This window comes from Pristiophorus japonicus, chromosome 15 (genome assembly GCF_044704955.1).
Source record: "Pristiophorus japonicus isolate sPriJap1 chromosome 15, sPriJap1.hap1, whole genome shotgun sequence".
Lineage (NCBI taxonomy): Eukaryota > Metazoa > Chordata > Chondrichthyes > Pristiophoridae > Pristiophorus > Pristiophorus japonicus.
The window spans coordinates 50912220-50937683 of NC_091991.1; the positions used below are offsets into that span (position 1 = coordinate 50912220).

At 45.3% G+C, this 25464-nt stretch overlaps 1 protein-coding gene across 1 annotated transcript in view; it reads left to right on the forward strand.

Annotated features, from left to right (window-relative positions):
• The window catches only part of ada2a (adenosine deaminase 2a), a 99102-nt gene extending 74376 nt beyond the window's left edge, over positions 1 to 24726 (forward strand). The window contains exons 6-9 of the mRNA XM_070900424.1: positions 8531 to 8639; positions 9431 to 9588; positions 18507 to 18709; positions 20531 to 24726. Coding sequence (XP_070756525.1) covers positions 8531 to 8639; positions 9431 to 9588; positions 18507 to 18709; positions 20531 to 20633 — 573 coding nt within the window. The 3' untranslated portion in view covers positions 20634 to 24726. The remainder of the gene's footprint in view (positions 1 to 8530; positions 8640 to 9430; positions 9589 to 18506; positions 18710 to 20530) is intronic.
• Positions 24727 to 25464: the final 738 nt, after the last annotated feature.

Here is a 25464-nt window from a genome sequence, read left to right on the forward strand (position 1 = left end):
CTGTACAACTGCAGTAAGACCTCCCTGCTCCTATACTCAAATTCCCTAGTTATGAAGGCCAACATACTGTTTGCCTTCTTTACTGCCTGCTATACGCCAACTTTCAATAACTGATGAACCAAGACACCCAGGTCTCGTTGCACCTCCCCTTTTCCTAATCTGCCACCATCCAGATAATATTCTGCCTTTGCGTTTTTGCCACCAAAGTGGATAACCTCGCATTTATCCACATTATACTGCATCTGCCATGCATTTGCCCACTCACCTAACCTGTCCAAGTCACACTGCAGCCTCTTAGCGTACCTCTCACAGCTCACACCGCCACCCAGTTTAGTGTCATCTGGAGATATTACACTCAATTCCTTCATCCAAATCATTGATGTATATTGTCAAGAGCTGGGGTCCCAGCACTGAGCCCTGCGGCACTCCACTAGTCACTGCCTGCCATTCTGAAAAGGACCCGTTTATCCCGACTCTCTGCTTCCTGTCTACCAACCAGTTCTCAAATCCATGTCAGTATATTACCCCCAATACCATGTGCTTTAATTTTGCACACCAATCTCTTGTGTGGGACCTTGTCAAAAACCTTTTGAAAGTTCAAATACACCACATCCACTGGTTCTCCCTTGTCCACTCTACTAGTTATATCCTCAAAGAATTCCAGAAGATTTGTCAAGCATGATTTCCCCTTCATAAATCCATGCTGACTTGGACCGATTCTGTCACTGCTTTCCAAATGCGCTGCTATTTCATCCTTAATAATTGATTCCAACATTTTCCCCACCACTGATGTCAGGCTAACCGGTCTATAATTACCCGCTTTCTCTCTCCCTCCCTTTTTAAAAAGTGGTGTTACATTAGCTACCCTCCAGTCCATAGGAACTGATCCAGAGTTGATAGACTGTTGGAAAATGATCACTAATGCATCCACTATTTCTAGGGCCACTTCCTTAAGTACTCTGGGATGCAGACTATCAAGCCCCGGGGATTTATCGGCATTCAATCCCATCAATTTCCCGAACACAATTTCCCGCAAAATAAGGAAATCCTTCAGTTCTTCCTTCTCACTAGACCCTCGGTCCCCTAGTACTTCTGGAAGGTTATTTGTGTCTTCCTTCGTGAAGACAGAACCAAAGTATTTGTTCAGTTGGTCTGCCATTTCTTTGTTCCCCATTATAAATTCACCTGAATCCGACTGCAAGGGGCCTACGTATGACTTCACTAATCTTTTTCTCTTCACATATCTAAAGAAGCTTTTGCAGTCAGTTTTTATGTTCCCGGCAAGCTTGTTCTCGTACTCTATTTTCCCCCTCTTAATTAAACCCTTTGTCCTCCTCTGCTGAATTCTAAATTGCTCCCAGTCCTCAGGTTTGCTGCTTTTTCTGGCCAATTTATATGTTTCTTCCTTGGATTTAACACTATCCTTAATTTCCCTTGTTAGCCACGGTTGAGCCACCTTCCCCATTTTATTTTTACTCCCGGTCAGGGATGTACAATTGCTGAAGTTCATCAATGTGATCTTTAAATGTTTGTCATTGCCTATCCACTGTCAACCCTTTAAGTATCAGTTGCAGTCTAATCTAACCAATTTACGCTTCAAACCATCGAAGTTACCTTTCCTTAAGTTCAGGACCCTAGTTTCTGAATTAACTGTGTCACTCTCCATCCTAATAAAGAATTCTACCATGTTATGGTCACTCTTCCCCAAGGGGTCTCACACAACAAGATTGCTAATTAGTCCTTTCTCATCACACATCACCCAGTCTAGGATGGCCAGCTCCCTGGTTGGTTCCTCGACATATTGGTCTAGAAAACCATCCCTAATACACTCCAGGAAATCCTCCTCCACCTTATTGTTACCAGTTTGGTTAGCCCAATCAATATGTAGATTAAAGTCACCCATGATAACTGCTGTACCTTTATTGCATGCATCCCTAATTTCTTGTTTGATGCTGTCCCCAACCTTACTACTACTGTTTGGTGGTCTGTACACAACTCCCACTAGCGTTTTCTGCCCCTTGGTATTCCGCAGCTCCACCCATACCGATTCCACATCATCTAAGCTAATGTCCTTTCTTACTATTGCATTAATTTCCTCTTTAACTAGCAATGCCACCCTGCCTCCTTTTCCTTTCTGTCTATCCTTCCGAAATGTTGAATACCCCGGATGTTGATTTCCCAGCCTTGATCACCCTGGAGCTATGTCTCCGTGATGCCAATTACATCATACCCGTTAACTGCTATCTGCGCAGTTAATTCATCCACCTTATTCCGAATATTCCTCGCATTGAGGCACAGAGCCTTCAGGCTTGTCTTTCGAACACACTTTGCCCCTTTAGAATTTTGGTATAATGTGGCCCTTTTTGCTTTTTGCCTTAGGTATCTCTGCCCTCCACTTTTACTTTTCTTCTTTCTATCTTTTGCTTTTGCCCCCAAACTACTTCCCTCCGTTCCCATCCCCCTGCCATATTCGTTTAACTCTTCCCCAACAGCACTAGCAAACACTCTTCCTAGGACATTGGTTTCCGTCCTGCCCAGGTGCAGACCGCCCGGTTTGTACTGGTCCCGCCTCCCCCAGAACCGGTTCCAATTGTCTTAGGAATTTGAATCCCTCCCTTCTGCACCACTCCTCAAGCCACGTATTCATCTGAGCTATCCTGTAATTCCAACTCTGATTAGCACATGGCACTGGTAGCAATCCTGAGATTACTATTTTTGAGGTCGTACTTTTTAATTTAGCTCCTAGCTCCCTAAATTCATCTTGTAGGACCTCATCCTATTTTTTACCTATATCGTTGGTATCTTTCTGCACCACGACAACTGGCTGTTCACCCTCCCTTTTCAGAATGCCCTGCACCCGCTCCGAGACATCCTTGACCTTTGCACCAGGGAGGCAACATACCATCCTGGAGTCTCGGTTGCGGCCGCAGAAATGTCTGCCTATTCCCCTTACAGTTGAATCCCCTATCACTATCGCTCTCCCAATCTTTTTCCTGCCCTCCTGTGCAGCAGAGCCACCCATGATGCCATGAACTTGGCTGCTGCTGCCCTCCCCTGGTGAGTCATCCCCCCCAACAGTACCCAAAGTGGTGTATCTGTTTTGCAGAGGGATGACCGCAGGGGACCCCTGCACTACCTTCCTTGCACTGCTCTTCCTGTTGGTCACCCATTCCCCATCTGGCTGTGTAACCTTTACCTGCGGTAAGACCAACTCACTAAACGTGCTATTCACGTCATTCTCAGCATCGTGCATGCTCCAGAGTGAATCCACCCGCAGCTCCAGTGCTGCAGGAGCTGCAGCCGGATACACTTCCCGCACACGTAGTCATCAGGGATACCGGAAGCGTCCCTGACTTCCCACATAAAATCTCACATAAAAACACTAATAATTAATAAAACTATATGAAAAGATAAATACAGTGGATGATGTAATCGCACATAAAAACACTAATAATTAATAAAACTATATGAAAATATAAATACAATGGATGATGGAATCTAAAATAAAAACACTAATAATTAATAAAACTATTTCCCTACCAAAGGGCCCCGATCGTGGCAACACTCCAGCGGTGTCATGTTGAAGCACTGCATTGAATGCCTCGTGGGGACACTGCCGGGAAGAGTCTTTTACTTTTTTGCAAGTGAAAATCCCTGTCCTTGCTGCTTTTCAGTGGCCCACAAGCTGCAGAGCTCACCGCTGGAAAGTCACCCTTACAGCGGCTTCGCCCCGCTGTTTCTGGCAGAAGTGAACACCGCTCAAACCGCCCCCCGCACCTCGAGCTCAGGGAGGGACAATTATCCGACCGCGGCGGCTGATCGATGAAACCCCACGGTAACTGTCCCTTCGGGGACGGTGAATTCCGGCCCCATAATGTGCTTGTATTTTTTTAATGTAAAGTGTCAATGCCTTTGTGAGAGGAATGGAGAAAATTAGTGAGATATTCTTAAAGTATGGATCTATAGCATGAATTTTCACATAATAAATTATCCACTGATGTATTTTGGTGTTAGAATAGGGCAGAGTGAGGGGAGAAGTAATAGCAGAATTTGATACCATTATATCCAATATTGGTGAATTCATATGCTTTTGATATGTGTGACTATGATTTCACTTTTATATACCTGCAGTGAAAGATACTTAACCTTCTTTGGAATAACAAAAGAAAGTGAGAGTCAATTAAAAGAAAATTGCAATGACTTTGGGGTGGAAATTGCCGCCCCACTTAGCGCCCTAGAGGGGTGGTAATGGCGTCGGAAAGCACTTGCGCCTGGACGGCCAGCTTCCAGCGCCCTGCCGGGACATTCAGTGCCGGTATCGATGGGGCGCGGAGCAGGACCACCCGGAAGTGGCGAGCCGGTGTGCAATGCCCCTGGTTGCGACACCCATTTGATTTTTGGTTGCCACCCGACCCTTAGCACTCTGTAGCGCGCCCTGGTGGGAATGCCTGTGAAAGCTGGCGTTCCAAGCTGTAGCGGCCGCAGTGATGTAAGTAATGCCGACATCAGGTAAGCGCAATTGTTTTTTTAAATTTTTTTTTAGATTTATGTTGAGGTGGCGTGAGCTATGTATTGGCAATGTTTTTGGTGTATTTCTTTCCCCCCCCCCTCCCCCCCCCAATCTCAGGCCTCTGTTATGACGCTCCGAGGCCGGCTGTTTAGCTCGGGATTTTCCCTTGCTCAACCGGCCTAATGCCCTAAAAGAGGAATGCAGCACCTCACTTAGCACCCTGCTCCAAACTCCGGCCCAGCTGATGAATTTTGCGGCGGTAGATGGAAACCATTTGCTGGCGCAAAATTTACTGCTCCGCCCAGGACACCGCCTCAACTGAGGTGCGACCGAATTTCTCCACCTTTGTTTCATTTTACAGTGAGGTAACAATTAGTGCTGCGATTGATGAGTTGAGAATGACATGTAGATCTCCATTTGTTTAATATATTGCGACTTAATAACTTGTAATCTTAATTGATTAAGAAATCTATTGTAAAGGTTCTTTTCTTTCTCTTTATTAATCACTGTACAGATGCCCCCCCCCGCCCACCCTTGCCAGTTATGTTGATGGTACTTGTCAGTTCTTCCAGATGTCCAGACTTGCAAATTAATATGTGTTGCAAATCAAACTTAATGACGCATAATAAATTTTCTTGCATTTTCCTGCACCATATTCCTTCCCCCGTGCATTTTAATAAACCTTTAATTTTATGAATATTTAATGACAAATGTCAGAACATTTGACAGAAATTAACAAATCTTATTTATTCGCAATTTTGAATACTTTAAATTGGCAATTTAGCTCTTCTGTGAAAGTTGGCAGCACAAATAAACTGGAGCTGTTATCGCAACATCATCACATTGGGTCATCTTAATGCCCGCACTATGTCACACAACTTGTTCCAGAAGAGGCTGCTCTGCAGAATAGCCGGAGGCTACTGGTGCTGTGCACCCCTCCTCTTTTATATTATGTGGTGAATTCCACAGCTCTGTAACAACCGATGGGGAACTTTGCTTGTGTCCATGCAATTGTTTGAAGGTTTTGAGGGCAAGATTACCCCTTCTTCAGAGGCCCATTAGCTCCTCCCGGGCGCAACCGGGGACGGGGGGTGTGGTAGGGGGGGAGGGCGCTACCATCTCCCAGGAAATTGCCCAGGAGTTTGCGGAGGCCCCGCAGGTCGCGCCCCGAGCCCTCGTGCAACCAGCGATGAGTCATTGCCATGCGCGGCGACCGCTCAGCACCACGCGCAGACCCTTTTTCAACCCGCAGGCAATATTGTCCTGTGAGGCTGGTGTGAGAAAGTTAAAGGGGAGGTCACCCGCGCCCTGCGCGGCCATCTTTATACTTTCGCTGACTCTCCGGTCGGCTCCCACAATGACTCCCTAATGCGGTCCTGTCCGCCATTGTGCAGCCCAGCACTCCGTTTTGGGTGGCAGGCTGCAGGCCTGGTACCATGCTACCCTGGTGGTGTAGTGGAGGCCCTCCGAAACCTTGCAGAGTGCGCACTGGTCCTTCCCTTTAAGCGAAGGGAAGGGGCGTTGAAGTGCGTCACCTCCACGTAGCGCTGCACTACTCGCCCCAGCATCGCCGCAGAACCTGCCCCGAAAGGAAATGGAGCGTGCGAGATTGTGCTCCACTTTCTTTGAGGGATGGTAAACGCAATTCAGCGACCGGGGAAGGACTTTTGTGTCGGGTGCAGGAAGTCCCAGCCCTGGCAGGTTACCACCCCCAATCGGGGTGCAGGACAATTTCACCCCCTATGATTTGGCTGCTAGGCCTTCCCTGCTGGATGGGCGATTGAAAACCATATTGTTGGATAATATAGGTGGGTTGAGCATGCAACCCGACCATCAGGAAAAAAGGTAGTCTCTGAAAGAAAAATAAAACACTTGCATTTATTTAGTGTCTTTCACAACCTCAGGATACAGTATATACAGTAGACACCTCAAATCACTGGAGGAATACCACCAACGGTGCCTCCGCAAGATTCTGCAAATCCCCTAGGAGGACAGACGCACCAACGTTAGTGTTCTCGATCAGGCCAACATCCCCAGCATCAAAGCACTGACCACACTCGACCAGCTCCGTTGGGCAGGCCACATTGTCCACATGCTGGACACAAGACTCCCAAAACAAGCGCTCTATCGGAACTCCTACACGGCAAGCGAGCCCCAAGTGGGCAGAGGAAACATTTCAAGAACACCTTCAAAGCCTCCTTGATAAAGTGCAACATCCCCTCCGACGCCTGGAAATCCCTGGCCAAAGATCGCCCTAAGTGGAGGAAGAGCATCCAGGAGGGCGCTGAGCACCTCGAGTCTCATCGCCGAGAGTATGCAGAAAACAAGCGCAGGCAGCAGAAGGAGCATGCGGCAAACCAGACTCCCCACCCACCCGTTCCTCCAACAACTGTCTGTCCCACCTGCGACAGAGAAGCAAGTCTTCCTCGATTTTGAGGGACTGCCTATGATTGGTTGGCTGTAAAGCACTTTTGGACATCATCAATGAAGTACTTTTGAAATGTAGTCATTGTTGAAATGCAGCAGCAGAAACATTCCACAAACAGTAATCATCTAATGACCAGATCATCTGTTTTTAGTGATGTTGGTTGAGGGATAAATATCGGTTAGGACACTGGGAAGTACTCCCCTGCTCTTCTTCAAAATAGTGCCATGCAACATTCTGGCCACATAGCTCTCTGCTGGTCCCGTGCAGCTTGGGACTTTCTATTTCAATGTTAAATTTTGTGCAAGCGTGAAACTGAATGGGCCATGCAGCCCCTTAAAGGGGCTGCGCACCCCCCAAAAATTAGGGGGAACATTGGTGCCATGGGATCTTTTATGTCCACCCGAGATGGCAGACAGGGCCTCAGTTTCAAATCTTATTCAAAAGATAGCACCTCCCTCAGTACTGCATGGGGCTGTTAGCCTGGATTACGTGCTCAAGTCTCTGATGTCTCTGCCTCTTGAAATAGAGGTTACATTTTGCTATGACGGTGCTGCTGCCTCCAGAGTCACTGGAGATAACGACCTCTTTAGATGGAAGTCAGCACCTCCAGAAGCAGTAATACCTTATTTACCTTACAGTGCTGCCAGTGAATGTGGGGCTTTCATCGGCAGCATTGTAAGCTAAGTGCCCTATGTTTGCTAATTAGACTACTTGTACATCCATGTGAGTTCTATTTCATGGATACAAAAAGATTATAGAACTGGAAGCAGATAAACTACCCCAAAACAAGTCATTCTTATTGCTCTGCCAAATCCAATTAGTAGCATTATAATCCAGTTAGATAGGCATAAATCACTACAAAATCACTTCAAATTTGAATTTTTTTTTAATGCTTGCTTGTTTAAAATTATTTGTATTTCTATTTGTCTGGTGAATCTGGGGGCGGGGCAGCGTAGACACTGTTAAGACCCTGTTAAAATTATCACAAAGATATTTGTCCTTAAACTATGGTAAGTGGTAGCAGGATTTAAAATGGCCAGATGTATTAAATCAAGTATATTACGCCCCAGTATGGTTGCAATGTTGGAACTGTGCTATCTCTGAAAACTGCTGGAGGAGTTAGTATTCTACTTTGCTTTTTCTGACCTGACGTTGAGTTGCATTTATTGGGTGTTGATTATCAGAAATTCGGTGGCAGTGGGTAAATGCAACATGCAATGTGGCACTAAGCTATATAGATTGGGGGAAATGATTTTGCCGAAAACAGCTCCCAACTCAGAACAGAATGGGTATCAAAACTGGGACCTTCCTTAGTCTGTATGGATCATTTCTGCATTGGGTTCATTTACTTGCTGAGTTAACAGAGGAAGCTTGTATCCCTCTTACTTGCATTTCATAGCCGTGACACTTGAATGATTTTAGTACTCTCTTATATAAGTATTATCAATATTTAATTTTCAGACACTTTCTTGGCCACTTGTGGTACATTAAAGGACATGCATCTCCTTGCTGTTGCTTGAAGTGCCTTTTGTGCGTTTTGCATTTTGAAAATCCTAAAATAATTGTGAAAAAATTGCATCAACCCCTTGCAGATTGGCCAAGAAGATGTTGGGCACCCGTTGTGGTATTTCAAGAATGAGCTATTAATTCCAGCAGAAATGGGAGTAAAGCTGCCGTACTTCTTTCACGCAGGCGAAACTGGTAAGATGCACAAGACAAATGTTTTTTTTAAACTTAACAAATATTTATGCCTTATCCCTCCCAATGGCTCAGACACCACAAGTTGAACCTCCCTTATCCAGAACTCCCTTATCCAGAACCACCCCTCATCCAGAACCATTCCCGGCCATCGGGTGGCGCATGCGCAGAACTCCGACATGAACAAATTGAAGCCCTTTCTCGCTGCCGACTCCAGCAACCGCTGGTCAGCCAGCCCCGATATCCCCTTGCTCACTACCATCCAATTTAACGTGACCACCCCTCTTCCGGAAAAATCCCTTGTCCAGAACAGGCCAGGTCCCGAGGGTTCCAGATAAGTGAGGTTCAACCTGTATATAGAAATAATAAGTTAATGTTTTATCACTTTTTGGCCATTTTTTAAATTGAATTTTAGCCTGTACTCAGTTTGCCCCTTGCAAGCTACAATACATGAATCTTCTCACTGCTTAGAGGTTGAATAAGTTACTGCCATTGCAGTTCTGTGAATGGCTGATAGGAAGCGTGATATATGCCACACATTGCATGGCCTCCTGGCAATAGGAATGCCTCTTTTCTGTATGGCATTTCATCCAGTAACAAAACCAAAAGCCAGTAAAACTCACCCACTTGAAATGTGCAGATTTGAATGACAAGTGGCCTTGGCATTGAAACCTGTGACCTTTCAGAAAAGAACGACTTGCAGCTTGCCTCACCCAGTGACCTCAGAGTATCCAAATGAAGAAGCATATGTCTATCTGTACAAAATCATTAATTCTTGCCGGTTTCCTCTGCAGACTGGGAAGGTATGAGTATAGATGAAAACATCCTGGATGCTCTACTGCTGAACACAAGTCGAATAGGCCATGGTTACAGCATAAACAAGCATCCACTGGCAAAGCAGATTTCCAAACAGTTTGATGTGCCATTTGAAGTGTGTCCAATCTCAAACCAGGTGCTGGTATAACAGTTGCACAGAACAAATTGAGTGTATAACAACCTTTCCCCTCTAGTATCTCTGCTGATTTTAAAGCAAAGGTCCAGTCTCTGCTTAAACAGTTAACTTTTGTAATACAATAAGGTAGTTTATCTTGTTATTTTATCGCTTTTGACTAAGTACCTGCACCAAATTTTGTTTTTTCTGTGTGGTATTTAATGCATAACTTTGTTGCTTTTCCTTCTTGTTTCATTTCCACCGAGCTGGAAGTGGTGAGGCGGGTGGGAAGAAGAAATCAGCCAGGGTTTGCACTGCTGGTTATCACTATCCAGTGGATCCTGTTCAGAATGCATCTCTGTGGATGCTGGGCGAGGAAAGAATATCATGCTCCTGTGGTCAAAACATTGTAATATTTAATTGCCTTGGTTCGCATGTGAAAAGTGTTCACCTGAAAAAGGAATTGGAGGATTGCTGGCACTTGTGGTGCTATACCCAAACATGACTACAACAGAGCAGAGACAATGTGAAAAGACCACGGGCTGGAAATTCGGTTGTGTAGCGCCTATGTTAGTGTCCCGGAGGGGCGGTAATGTGTCTCAATTGCTTACTGCCCGGCCCCGCAGCTTGCCGCGCTCCGCTGGGAAATTTGGTGCTGGTTTTGCGGTGGCGCAAAACACTACCGCCTCGCTCGGTACTTTCATTCAGATCATGACGTCAGTCATTGTGCAATGTCCCGCTAGCGCCCTGCTTGTAAAATTAGGTGCATCCGCCTCATTTAGCCATGGAAACCAGGCGGTACCACCTTCCGTTGGCATTATCTGCAGCCTATTTAAAGGGAGGGAGGAAGAACATAAATCGGAGGCCATATTGAGTGCAGTATTTCTGCACAGCATGTTGCGTGAACCTCTGACTTTAAATCGTGATGACTCTGCCATTACAAGGTCCTGATAGATTGACTGAAGTAATTTAATGGGTGCATTACTAGTTTGCCAGCATCGCCTACTCCATGCTCTGGTTAGACGGTGTGAAGATGGAAGGGCTGTCGACCATTTAGGGCCACGAATGATGAGAGGCCCCAGACGTTTGGACAGGAGACCTTACCCACTTCGAGCTTACAGGCAGCAATGCTCATATCTCCACCTCTCTGAGGAGCAGTGTTTGAGAAAGATGTGTTTCTGAGAGGAAGTGCTGAGAGAGATATGCCATCCCCAAAGGCAGACCTGCAGCCTCATATCGGGAGGAGGAGAACGAAGAACAGGAGCCTGACAAGGTCCCAAATGGCCAGCCACACCAAGAGGAGCACCAGCCACGGTGGAGGCAGCGTAGCAATGCTGGTGCATAAGCCACACGTCAGCGGCTCATAATGGAGGAAGCTGAGGGATGCAGTTAGTACTGCCCGAGCAATGTGCCATCATAATGGCACATCTCCACAATCATACACAAGACGCCAATGCAAAACGGTCAAAGTAACATTTTATTGATGACACCAACATAACCGCCTCAAACACCACAATCAAACCCCTCCCCAGCAAGTAACAAAACAAAAAACAATGTCCCATTGAAAGAGCATCAAACACATGAACTTCAACAATGTATGGACAAAGGCCCCTTCCATCACAGCAGCATCCATGTGGCATATTAGTCCCATAGTCACAACAATAGGTTGCGTCAAACAATGCAACGACATATTTAGAGCCATTATTTAAATGATGAGGGCATCGGTCCAATGTCCTCAGTCCGGCTTCCTCTGGCATTTGCCACCCCTTACCTTTACCCCTTCCCACGCCTAGTGCTTCTCCTCAATGTGCCCTCAGTGCCTAAACAAGGCTGCTTGAAGGTTGCTGTGTGTGTGGGGCAGACAAAGGCAGAGTCTCGATTGAGGAGATCTTCAAAACGCTCCTTCCAGCGGGCCCTGACAGCCTCGGTGTCCTTGATGAGTGTTTCCCCATTCTTGGCCAGCAATGGGGTGGGGCCTGTCCTCGCCGCACAGCTCTGCCCCTCAGTCATCAAGATCCACGGCGCGGCCCTCGACAACGTGGACCATTTCCCATGCCTCAGGAGCCTCTTATCAACAAGAGCAGACATTGATGTGAAGATTCAACACCGCCTCCAGTGCACCAGTGCAGCCTTTGGCCGCCTGAGGAAAAGAGTGTTCGAAGACCAGGCCCTCAAATCTACCACCAAGCTCATGGTCTACAGGGCTGTAGTAATAACCGCCCTCCTATAGGCTCAGAGACATGGACGATGTACAGAAGACATCTCAAGTCGCTGGAGATATATCACCAACGATGTCTCCGCAAGATCCTGCAAATTCCCTGGGAGGACAGGCGCACCAACATCAGTGTCCTCATCCAGGCTAACATCCCCCGCATTGAAACACTGACCACGCTCGATCAGCTTCGCTGGGCAGGCCACATAGTTCGCATGCCAGACACGAGACTCCCAAAGCAAGTGCTCTATGCGGAGCTCCTTCACGGCAAACAAGCCAAAGGTGGGCAGCAGAAACGTTACAAGGACACCCACAAAGCCTCCCTGATAATGTGCGACATCACCATTGACACCTGGGAATCCCTGGCCAAAGACCGCCCTAAGTGGAGAAAGTGCATCCGGGAGGGCGTTGAGCACTTTGAGTCTCAACGCCGAGAGCATGAAGAGGTCAAGCGCAGGCAGCGGAAGGAGCGTGCGGCAAACCAGTCCCACCCACCCCTTCCCTCAGCGACTGTCTGCCCCACCTGTGACAGAGACTGTGGTTCTCGTGTTGGACTGTTCAGCCACCAAAAAACTCACTTCAGGAGTGGAAGCAAGTCTTCCTCGATTCCGAGGGGCTGCCTGTGATGATGATGGGGCAGACAATATAGACGGCCTAGCAGGAAGCCCTGGACCAACTCTGGGCCTGGAAGGCTCGGCTGCGGACTTCACCGCCTCAGCATCGGCAGCAGCAGTCTCGGCTGTAGAACGCAGCTGGTGCAAAATTGTGGTGGGAACCGGAATGCTGTCACCTTGAGGAAGGACAGCACCTTCCATTTCCAGTGGCCCACTACCACTCACCCAGGGCGGAGTGTCAGAAACATAGAAACATAGAAACATAGAAAATAGGTGCAGGAGTAGGCCATTCAGCCCTTCTAGCCTGTACCGCCATTCAATGAGTTCATGGCTGAACATGAAACTTCAGTACCCCCTTCCTGCTTTCTCGCCATACCCCTTGATCCCCCGAGTAGTAAGGACTAACTCCCTTTTGAATATATTTAGTGAATTGGCCTCAACTACTTTCTGTGGTAGAGAATTCCACAGGTTCACCACTCTCTGGGTGAAGAAGTTTCTCCTCATCTCGGTCCTAAATGGTTTACCCCTTATCCTCAGACTGTGACCCCTGGTTCTGGACTTCCCCAACATTGGGAACATTCTTCCTGCATCTAACCTGTCTAAACCCGTCAGAATTTTAAACGTTTCCATGAGGTCCCCTCTCATTCTTCTGAACTCCAGTGAATACAAGCCCAGTTGATCCAGTCTTTCTTGATAGGTCAGTCCCACCATCCCGGGAATCAGTCTGGTGAATCTTCGCTGCACTCCCTCAATAGCAAGAATGTCCTTCCTCAAGTTAGGAGACCAAAACTGTACACAATACTCCAGGTGTGGCCTCACCAAGGCCCTGTACAACTGTAGCAACACCTCCCTGCCCCTGTACTCAAATCCCCTCGCTATGAAGGCCAACATGCCATTTGCTTTCTTAACCGCCTGCTGTACCTGCATCAATGACTGATGTACCATGACACCCAGGTCTCGTTGCACCTTCCCTTTTCCTAATCTGTCACCATTCAGATAATAGTCTGTCTCTCTGTTTTTACCACTAAAGTGGATAACCTCACATTTATCCACATTATACTTCATCTGCCATGCATTTGCCCACTCACCTAACCTATCCAAGTCACTCTGCAGCCTAATAGCATCCTCCTCGCAGCTCACACTGCCACCCAACTTAGTGTCATCCGCAAATTTGGAGATACTGCATTTAACCCCCTCGTCTAAATCATTAATGTACAATGTAAACAGCTGGGGCCCCAGCACAGAACCTTGCGGCACCCCACTAGTCACTGCCTGCCATTCTGAAAAGTACCCGTTTACTCCTACTCTTTGCTTCCTGTCTGACAACCAGTTCTCAATCCACGTCAGCACACTACCCCCAATCCCATGTGCTTTAACTTTGCACATTAATCTCTTGTGTGGGACCTTGTCGAAAGCTTTCTGAAAGTCCAAATATACCACATCAACTGGTTCTCCTTTGTCCACTTTACTGGAAACATCCTCAAAAAATTCCAGAAGATTTGTCAAGCATGATTTCCCCTTCATAAATCCATGCTGACTTGGACCTATCATGTCACCATTTTCCAAATGCGCTGCTATGACATCCTTAATAATTGATTCCATCATTTTACCCACTACTGAGGTCAGGCTGACCGGTCTATAATTCCATGCTTTCTCTCTCCCTCCTTTTTTAAAAAGTGGGGTTACATTGGCTACCCTCCACTCGATAGGAACTGATCCAGAGTCAATGGAATGTTGGAAAATGACTGTCAATGCATCCGCTATTTCCAAGGCCACCTCCTTAAGTACTCTGGGATGCAGTCCATCAGGCCCTGGGGATTTATCGGCCTTCAATCCCATCAATTTCCCCAACACAATTTCCCGACTAATAAAGATTTCCCTCAGTTCCCCCTCCTTACTAGACCCTCTGACCCCTTTTATATCCGGAAGGTTGTTTGTGTCCTCCTTAGTGAATACCGAACCAAAGTACTTGTTCAATTGGTCTGCCATTTCTTTGTTCCCCGTTATGACTTCCCCTGATTCTGACTGCAGGTCTTTACTAATCTTTTTCTCTTTACATACCTATAGAAACTTTTGCAATCCGCCTTAATGTTCCCTGCAAGCTTCTTCTCGTACTCCATTTTCCCTGCCCTAATCAAACCCTTTGTCCTCCTCTGCTGAGTTCTAAATTTCTCCCAGTGCCCGGGTTCGCTGCTATTTCTGGCCAATTTGTATGCCACTTCCTTGGCTTTAATACTATCCCTGATTTCCCTTGATAGCCACGGTTGAGCCACCTTCCCTTTTTTATTTTTACGCCAGACAGGAATGTACAATTGTTGTAATTTATCCATGCGGTCTCTAAATGTCTGCCATTGTCCATCCACAGTCAACCCCCTAAGTATCATTCGCCAATCTATCCTAGCCAATTCACGCCTCATACCTTCAAAGTTATCCTTCTTTAAGTTCTGGACCATGGTCTCTGAATTAACTGTTTCATTCTCCATCCTAATGCAGAATTCCACCATATTATGGTCACTCTTCCCCAAGGGGCCTCGCACAATGAGATTGCTAATTAATCCTCTCTCATTACACAACACCCAGTCTAAGATGGCCTCCCCCCTAGTTGGTTCCTCGACATATTGGTCTAGAAAACCATCCCTTATGCACTCCAGGAAATCCTCCTCCACCGTATTGCTTCCAGTTTGGCTAGCCCAATCTATGTGCATATTAAAGTCACCCATTATAACTGCTACACCTTTATTGCATGCACCCCTAATTTCCTGTTTGATGCCCTCCCCAACATCCCTACTACAGTTTGGAGGTCTGTACACAACTCCTACTAACGTTTTTTGCCCTTTGGTGTTCTGCAGCTCTACCCATATAGATTCCACATCATCCAAGCTAATGTCTTTCCTAACTATTGCATTAATCTCCTCTTTAACCAGCAATGCTACCCCACCTCCTTTTCCTTTTATTCTATCCTTCCTGAATGTCAGCATCCGGAGCAAGATGTGCGAGCACACATTGCTGGCCTGCTTCGACACCGTCAGTTCCCCGTTGGACTGTGGGGAACAGAGAGAGGATGGCAGCAGTCAGTTCGTGCCGGCATCACTCTGCGACTGACTCAGAGCACACTGAGCCTGAAATGCAGCAGTCTGCGAGTTCATACCAGCAATCACTGACAGCACCACATCACAAAGTCCTGCGCGACTTGGGCTTGTAATGCGATAGCTGTTGCCACATCAACCATGGCACATACCATCCCCTCTGGGCCTCCACGATCCCTCTCTAGGCCCATCTCCCTCTGTAAGTGGGCAAGGATGGGCTCGTTGGACTCCTGAGGGGCACGGGCAATGCTTGTGGTGGCCTCCCCCACACTCAGAGCAAGTGCATCCATGCTCTGCAGGACCTTCTCCAATGCTCCCATGAGCTCGTGGTGCATTTGCATGGGCTCCCTGGAGATAGTCTCCAAGTCCTGGTCCATGTCTGCCTGTCTCTCAGCAGGACTCCTGGGCCGACACCCTCCAGGGAGCTGGCCTCTGAGCTTCCCCTCACGCTGTGCGTTGCTGTAGGCCACTGGAGCCAGGAGCCTCAGACTCCTCAAACCCCACAAATTCAGGCTCTTCCACCGATGTGGGACTGATGGAATGTCATGCTCAGTGACCAAACTGTTGTCCCCTCCCTCGTCATCTCCCCTGTTGGCCGATGTAGAAGGATCAGAGGCAGGCTGCCGCACTTCTGACTCGTCATTTGTAAGCGCAAAGCAACAGATGTGTGATTAGCAGCGGGGGAACACGAGAACACAAGAAATAGGAGCAGGAGTAGGCCATTGGACCCCTCGAGCATGCTCCGCCATTTAATAAGATTATGCTGATCTGATCATGGACTCAGTTCCACTTCCCTGCCCGCTCCCAATAACCCTTTATTCCCTTATCACTCAAAAATTTGTCGATCTCCGCCTTAAATTTATTCAGTGACCCAGCCTCCACAGCTCTCTGGGGCAGAGAATTACATAGATTTATAACCCTCTGAGAGAAAAAATTCTTCCTCATCTCAGTTTTAAATGGGCGGCCCCTTATTCTGAGACTATGCCTCCTAGTTTTAGTTTCCCCTATGAGTGGAAATATCCTCTCTGCATCCAACTTGTCGAGCCCTCTCATTATCTTATATGTTTTGATAAGATCACCTTCCATTTGGTAGATGGAGTATAATGTGGAAAAATGTGAGGTTATCCACTTTGGCAGAAAAAATAGAAAAGCAAATTATAATTTAAATGGAGAAAAATTGCAAAATGCTTCAGTACAGAGGGACATGGGGGTCTTTGTGCATGAAACACAAAAAGTTAGTATGTAGGTACAGCAAGTAATCAGGAAGACAAATGGAATGTTGGCCTTTGTTGCAAGGAGGATTGAGTATAAAAGCAGAAAAGTCCTGCTACAACTGTACAGGGTATTGGTGAGGCCACACCTAGAGTACTGCTTACAGTTTTGGTCTCCGTATTTAAGGAAGGATATACTTGCATTGGAGGCTGTTCAGAGGAGGTTCACTGGGTTGATTTCGGAGATGAAGGAGTTGACTTATGAAGGTAGGTTGAGTAGATTGGGCCTATACACATTGGAGTTCAGAAGAATGAGAGGTGATCTTATTGAAACTTATAAGATAATGATATGGCTCGACAAGGTGGATGCAGAGAGGATATCTCCACTCATAAGGGAAACTAAAACTAGGGAACATAGTCTTAGAATAAGGGGCCGCCTATTTAAAACTTAAAATGAGGAGAAATTTCTTCTCTGAGGGTTGTAAATCTGTGGAATTTTCTGTTCCAGAGAGCTGTGGAGGCTGGGTCATTGAATATATTTAAGGCGGAGATAGACAGATTTTTGAGTGATAAGGGAATAAAGGGTTACAGGGAGCGGACAGGGAAGTGGACCTGAATCCATGATCAGATCAGCCATCATCATCATAGGCAGTCCCTCGAAGCGAGGATGACTTGCTTCCACGCTGAAAAGGGATGAGCTCACAGGTGTTTCAATGAAGGACCTAATATTCCGGATCCCGAACTCATGATCTTATTAAATGGCGGAGCAGGCTCGAGGGGCCAGGTGGCCTACTCCTGCTCCTATTTCTTATGTTCTTATAACATGTAAATAAAACGGGAATAAGGGGCCGCCCAGGTAAAAGCTTTTTTTAAAAATTAATACACTTTGACATGGGGAGAGGGATGAATTCATTTAGCTTAACGAAGCCCTAAAATGCTATCTTTTAATTAACATTTTTGTTGAACAATGAGTGTGTAAATGAAGCTATTCTAATCAAATCAAGTTTTATTTTATTCAGTTATTGAAGGCAGCTTCCATAATGGCATAGTGAGTAAACTGCCTTGTGTGGTACTGGGCCACACACACCAGGAAGTTCCCAGTTTCATTTCCCAGTCAGTGCCGAATTAGATAACGTCAGCTCGGGCAGTGCTAGGTACAGAAAAACCCGGCACAAAAGAAATGTAAGAAGAAGATCTCTGCTGATGCTGTTTATAATGAAATTGTCAGCACACTCAAGGAATGTGCTTACAATCAAACGGTGGAAATCTTGCTGATTATGTGTATAGCTTTTACTGTGTCCTGATTGGGAATGGGAGTGGGGTAGAGGCAGCTGTTTCAGCAGTAGATTCAGTTATTCAGTTTTGGCTTTAAATTCTCCTTTATAAAAAAAGGACTTGGATTTATATAGAGCCTTTCGCGACCATTGGACGTCTCAAAGCGCTTTACAGTGTAGTCATTGTTGTAATGTAGGAAACGCGACAGCCAATTTGCGCACAAGCAAGCTCCCACAAACAGCAATGTGATAATGACCAGATAATCTGTTCCATGTTACATCTTAATAATTTTTCATTACATTACCCAAGCAGACTGTGAACTTTGCTTAAATCCTGTAGTCCATATATTTCTGAGGGAACAGTGTGTAAATCTGAATATATCTAATCCAGGTGATGTTCCGTCCTTCCAAGAAAAGAGTGCTTCCAGACAGAAATGTGATAGTTATTAATCAAAAAGTACACAATACCACTTACTGATAACCTTTAATGAGGTCTTAACTTACTGTAATGCTAATGTATTCTGCTGGTTTCTTTATTGTAGGTGCTTATGCTAGTGACTGATCTGCGAAATCACCCAGCTACAGTCTTAATGGCAGAAGGTCATCCCATGGTTATTAGTGCTGATGATCCAGCTGTTTTTGGTGCTCGTGGTTTATCGTATGACTTCTATGAGGCTTTCATGGGTGTAGGAGGTTCAAAAGCTGAGCTGACTACACTGAAGCAGTTAGCTTTGAGCTCAATCAAGTAAATATATTTTATTTCTTTTTGAAAAAAAGTAGCTTTGTTCACATATCAGAAGTAGATTGCATTCCCCCCTCCCCCACAATGCTCAGCCAAACATTAAATCATCTTGACCCTAAACAGTGCGCTGTTGCCAACATGTGCACAACATACCAACCATCCCAATGCACCAGTGTCACTCTCTAAGTTCTGTGACAAACCATGCAGTGACTTCATGAAATACATGTATACATATTTTGTAAGAGAATTTTTTTTAAGAAGTGGATTGCATGCCAATTAGAAATAAATATTTTTTTAATTCATTCCTGGGATGTGGGCATTGCTGGCAAGGCCAACATTTATTGCCCTCTCCTAATTGCCCTGGAGAAAGTGGTGATGAGCCGCTTTCTTGAACTGCTGCAGTCCGTGTGTGGTGAAGGTATTCCCACAGTGTTGTTGGGGAGGAACTTGCATTTAGATAGTGCCCTTCATGTTCTCATGATATGTCAAGGTACTTTACAGCTAATGAATTACTTTTTAAAGTGTACACACTGTTGTTATGTAGGCAAATTGTGGCAGCCAATTTGTGCACAGCAAGGTCCCACAAACAGTTAATCTGTTTTGGTTGAGGACTAAGTATTGGCTAGGACACGGGAGCTGGGCAATTCTCCTGCTCATCTTTAAATAGGTGCCTGGACAATGTCTCATTTGAAAGATGGCACCTCTGACAATGTAGCACCCTCAGTACTGTGCTGAAGTAGCAGCTTAGATTCTGTGATCAAGTCCTAGAGTGGGGCTTGAACACCCCACCTTCTGACTTAAAGGCAAGAGTGCTGCCACTGAGCCAAGCTGACACTTATTTGCACAAATGGGCTTATGGGCAGGCTGAGTATTCAACACCGCAACTACCAGAAAAAATGACAAAAGGGTACCTAAACCAAGAGGTCTTGAATGTGCCACCATCTGAAGGAGTACCTTTACATACATTTACCTTATACATCACACACTTTTGGAAAGCAATGCCAAAGCAACCTTCACGGGTTGATAGCGAATAGGCAGCAATGTTAAATGGGCTGTCGAATTGCTAGGAGCCTGTTTTGTGCGACTGGCGAAGACCAAATTCACCTCTATTCTCTCTGTATTGTTAATTGGCCTCCGTGTTCACAGGAGAGTGGATCAAATGACAATATAAACAATATAAAAGTCTATTAACTGTTACAATTGACTTCAACAGTCCAGTAACCTCAACCACTTAAAAGGACAAGAACAGATGTGTTGGGTGAACATCTTAATTGCCAAGTTACACCCCATCCTCACTTAGGCATATACTGCCATTCTTTCATACTCAGTGGGTCAAAATTTTGGAGTACATCACCACAAGAACATAGTTTGCCCATAATTTGTCACCGCTTCTATGCCAGCTTGTTTTTGCTGACATAAACTGTCATAGAATTGTACAATAATTTTTTTTCACATGGAGATTTATTAAAACATGGATTGCTTTGCCATTAATGGCTATTGACATGATACTATAACATTATTTAAAAGAGAACTAAATCCGTATTTGAAAAAGAAGAATTTAAAAGGATGGTGGGAAAGGATTGGGAAATAGGATTAGAGTGGGCAGTTCCAGTCGGAGAGCTTGCACTAACTGGTGAGATCGGCCATGTGGCCTCCTCCTATGCTGTATTTTCTATGATTTTATGGACCATCGTTCCAGTGGCCCACTTTTTTAAAAATCAGGCATTTTGCTCATTCTCACATATGCAAGTTTGCTTCCTTTGGCTAACATTTATTTTGATGACTTGAAAGGATATTTACTGCCTTTTCTTTTGGTTTTCATAGATACAGTGCTATGTCTGTCCAGATGAAGATTGAAACCGACAAACTCTGGCAGAAAAAGTGGGATGAGTTTTTGGATGAAGTTCTTAACATGCAACAAGGATAACTATGAGAAGACAAGAGACCACTTTTATGCTGACCCCTCAGTGTTTAAAGGCTTGTTTTTCTAATAGGGAGATTGTGACTGTTTTTATTCATGCTGCACTGTCAGACACTTGAAAAACAGGTTTATCTAGCAATCTTGATGTAGCTACATAAGAAAGAAAGATTTAGATTTCTATAACGCCTTTCACGACCTCATGTTGTCTCAAAGCACTTTACAACCAATTAAGTACTTTTGGTAGTCATTATTGTAATGTAGGATCTTAATGTGTATACACGTAGTAAAACCTGGTATAGGTATACATATTTGGGACTTACTTTATCGGCCTTCAGAACATAGAGGAATTAATTATATCCCATTTGTGAATGTAAATTTTCTCCAGTTTAGAGTTCTGAAAACCAAAGTCATCTCTTTAGTTCCTTCTTGCATCTACATACCTCTGACCTTGATGCCATCAACCTTCCTGGCTGCTGCCTCAGGCTAAGACTGAAGATATGGAACCTTGGCGACTGCTAGCTTCGTTGCCGAGTTTCCTTTCTTACATCTGTTCCACTATCAAGACTGCTTTGTCCCCTCAATAATATCACTGACCTCCACCTACTATTTCCCCACCATCCCGACCGGGGTCAAACAGGGCTGCATTATTGCCCCAACCCTCTTCTCAATCTTTCTTGCCATTATGATCCACCTCACAGTCAACAAGCTCCCCACTGGACTGGAACTAAACCACAGAACCAGTGGGAACCTGTTCAACCTTCGCTGTCTCCGCGCCAGGTCCAAGACCACCCCAACCTCTGTCATCGAGTACACGGTACACAGTACACGGACGACGCCTGCGTCTGCGCACATACAGAGGCAGAACTCCAGGACATAAGACGTATTTACTGAGGCATACGAAAGCATATGCCTTAAGCTAAACATCCGTAAGACAAAAGTCCTCCACCAGCCTGTCCTCGCCGCACAGCACTGGCCCCCATTCATCAAGATCCACGGCGCGGCCCTGGACACCGTGGACCACTTCCCATATCTCGGGAGCCTCCTATCAACAAGAGCAGGCATTGTCGACGCGATCCAACACTGCCTCCAGTGTAGCCTTCGGCTGCCTGAGAAAAAAAAAAGAGTGTTTGAAGACCAGGCCCCTAAAACTGCCACCAAGTTCATGGTCTACAGGGCTGTAGTAGTACCTGCCCTCCTGTATGGCTCAGAGACATGGATCATGTACAGCAGACACCTCAAGTTGCTGGAGAAATATCACCAATGATGTTTCCGCAAGATCTTACAAATCCCCTGAAGGACAGACGCACCAACATTAGCATCCTCATCCCCAGCACTGAAGCACTGACCACACTCGATCAGCTCCGTTGGGCAGGCCACATAGTTTGCATGCCAGACACGAGACTCCCAAAGCAAGTGCTCTACTCAGAGCTCCTTCACGGCAAATGAACCAAAGGTGGGCAGCGGAAACGCTATAAGGATACCCTCAAAGCATCCCTAATAAAGTGCGACATCCCCGCTGACACTTGGGAGTCCCTGGCCCAAGACCACCCTAAGTGGAGGAAGCACATCCGAGAGGGCGCTGAGCACCTCGAGTCTCAACGCCGAGAGCATGCAGAAATCAAGCGCAGGCAGCGGAAAGAGCGTGAGGCAAACCAGTCCCACCCACCCCTCCCCTCAGTGACTATCTGTCACACCTGTGACAGAGTCTGTGGCTCTCGTATTGGACTGTTCAACCACCAAAGAACTCACTTCAGTCTTCCTCGATTCCGAGGGACTGACTATGATGATGATGATTTCCCAACTGTTCCTAAAACCCTATCTGTCTTAATCATCTTGAGGCTTAATTTCTTAGATGCTCTCCTAACTGGTCTCCTTGATTCCACAAGTTAAAATGGCATGCCATGTTCCAAGTCCTCATTTGCAGTCATGCAGTCCTATCACCTCTATCCTTGCCAATCTCCACTGGCTCCTCTTGCAATTGCAAGTTGATTTTAAGATCTTTATTCATGCTTTCAAAGCCCTCATGGCCTCACACACTTTCTCTCTCTTCCAGTCTTGTGGCCTCCCACACAATCTCTTACACCAGCCTGCTCCTCCCCCGCTTCCTCGTCCATTATTTGCAGCTATTCTCTTAGTCATTATGCCATTGCCCTTTGGAACTCCCTTTCTAAATCCCTCTGCTATGATGACGGCTTCCCGGCTTTTGAAAGCATTCTGAAAACCATACTCCTCAAATGCGCTTTTGGCTGCAAACCCCCCCCCCCCCCCCAACACCTTTCCATTATTTCTTTTTTATTCTCTCTTGCTCCGTATCCACTTTATTCTTCCACTCTGCAAAGCATTTTCTATAAGAATATAAGAACATAAGACATAGGAGCAGGAGTAAGCCATACGACCCCTCGAGCCTGCTCCGCCATTCAATACGATCATGGCTGATCCGATCATGGACTCAGGTCCACTTTCCTGCCTGCTCCCCATAACCCCTTATCGCCTTATCGTTTAAGAAACTGTCTATTTATGTCTTAAATTTATTCAATGTCCCAGCTTCCACAGCTCTCTGAGGCAGCGAATTCCACAGATTTACAAACCTCTGAGAGAAGAAATTTCTCCTCATCTCAGTTTTAAATGGGCGGCCCCTTATTCTAAGATCATGCCCTCTCATTCTGGTCTCCCCCATCTGTGGAAACATCCTCTCTGCATCCACCTTGTCAAGCCCCCTCACAATCTTAATACATTTCGATACTTGAAGAGCAGTATAGAAATGTAAGGTGTTAATTTTATAATTGTAAACAGGAGCCGAAACTTGGTAGTAAAATGCCAATTTTTGACTATAAACATTTTGGATTAAAATATAAAATATCCTAGCTTTTTGATGATCAAGTTATCATAGCAAGTTGTGCCAGGGATAGGTAGCAGTAATAGGGGAGGGAGAAGACAGGAGGTGGAGGGCAAGGTGGGACTAGATATCTGCTGACTCTATCAAGCATCTACAGCAGCATCAATATGAGACATAGCGCTGATCCTAGGATGGGTTTTGCTAAGGTGCAGCCATTTCAGATGCAGAGAGTTTGTCATGTTTATAAAAGCAAATGGAGACTGGTTTGGAATCCGTTTTTGCACTGTGCCTTGAAACACAATTGATCTTTCTGGGAGATTAATAATGTTAGCTTAATTTTTTATGTATGACTCGTGGAAAGGGAAACATTGTTTGGATTTCATTGATTTTTTTAGTGTCCGTAACATTATTGAAAGGAATGTACATGAAGAACTACTGAATCCAGTGCAATGTAACATGGTCCATGTACATTTATACACAAATGTGCACTGGCATCTCATTCAATAATGTTCACAAAAAGCTTTTTGTAGATTAAATACCTGCTTGTGCCTTATGAAAGTGATTTTATATTGATGAACAAATAATTATATGCAAAGTTTATCATTAATTTTAACTGAGCTGTTACTGTGCTTTGTAAATACATTTGATTTTAAATATGGGTCAAATAGTAACTGGCTGTTGTGTGTTGAATGTAATATAGTTGTCGAAGAAAAGAAGTCTATATCCTTTCATTTACTACATAAATATTTGTAGAAGGGCATGTACATGACAGAGCATAGGTTCAGGTTCCTCATCATTTGTATTCAAGCAGAATCTCTGCCATCTGCATGGGTATCTATTCATCCCAGCAGGATAGGGAGTTATTCATTCAGCTGAGTGTGAGGAGCCTGATTAAATGACTACTGAAAAAGGAGCTCTGTAATAGAAGTAATGAAACATTGCTCAAATGGACAGATTTTTTTTGAGCATTCATCGATATGGTAATAGGCCTGTTGACAAGGTGAAATGTTATTGCTTGCTAATTAACATGAACACGTGGTGAAATGATTATGCAAGTCTGACACATGAACATTGTGTCCAACTGCAGTATGGATCAACATATGGCATGTTAGTTTAAAACTAAAAAACGTTTAATTGTGCTTTGATGAACTGATTTGTGTTGATGGTTGTGAAGATGTGCCTTGCAGGACTGCATGGGATAGCACCACCATCCATGAACCTTTTTCTTAGTTTACCTTTTCCAAAAATAAAGCTTTGATTTAGCTGTGCAGCTGGTCCCAAACAACTCTCTTTATCCATTTCTGCTTGACTGGTGCAACATTGTTTTGATGTTGAATTGTGAGGTTTGCTTTGCTGTGAATATAGTATATTGTTTGAAACCCAGAAGACAGTGCGTAGAAATTTGGCTGCACAGCGCATTTTTTTTTGGGATACTAAATGGTTTCCTAAGCTTCCAATATGGCAGGCAGGAAGCACACGCTCATTACATTAGATATTACATAGAATATACGGCACAGAAACAGGCCATTCGGCCCAACCAGTCCATGCCGGCATTTATGCTCTACTCGGGCCTTCTCTCATCTTTCCTTATCTAACTTTATCAGCATTACCCTAGATTACCTTCTCCTTCTTATGTTCATCTAGCCTTAAATGCATCCAAACTATTTGCCTCAACCACTCCCTGTGGTAGCAGGTTCCACATTCTCACCACTCTCTGGGTGAAGAAGATCCTTCTGAATTCCCTATTTGATTTCTTGGTGACTATCTTATATTGATGGCCTCTAGGTTTGTTCTTCCCCACAGTGGCAGCATGGATACGAAATTGGCTAAGTGACAGGAAACAGACTAGAGGAAGGAATACAGTGGTGTTCCCCAGGGGTCAGTACTAGGATCACTGCTTTTCTTGATATATATTAATGACTTGGATTTGGGTGTAGAGGGCACAATTTCAAAATTTGCAGATGACACAAAACTTGGAAGTATAGTCAATAGTGAGGAGGA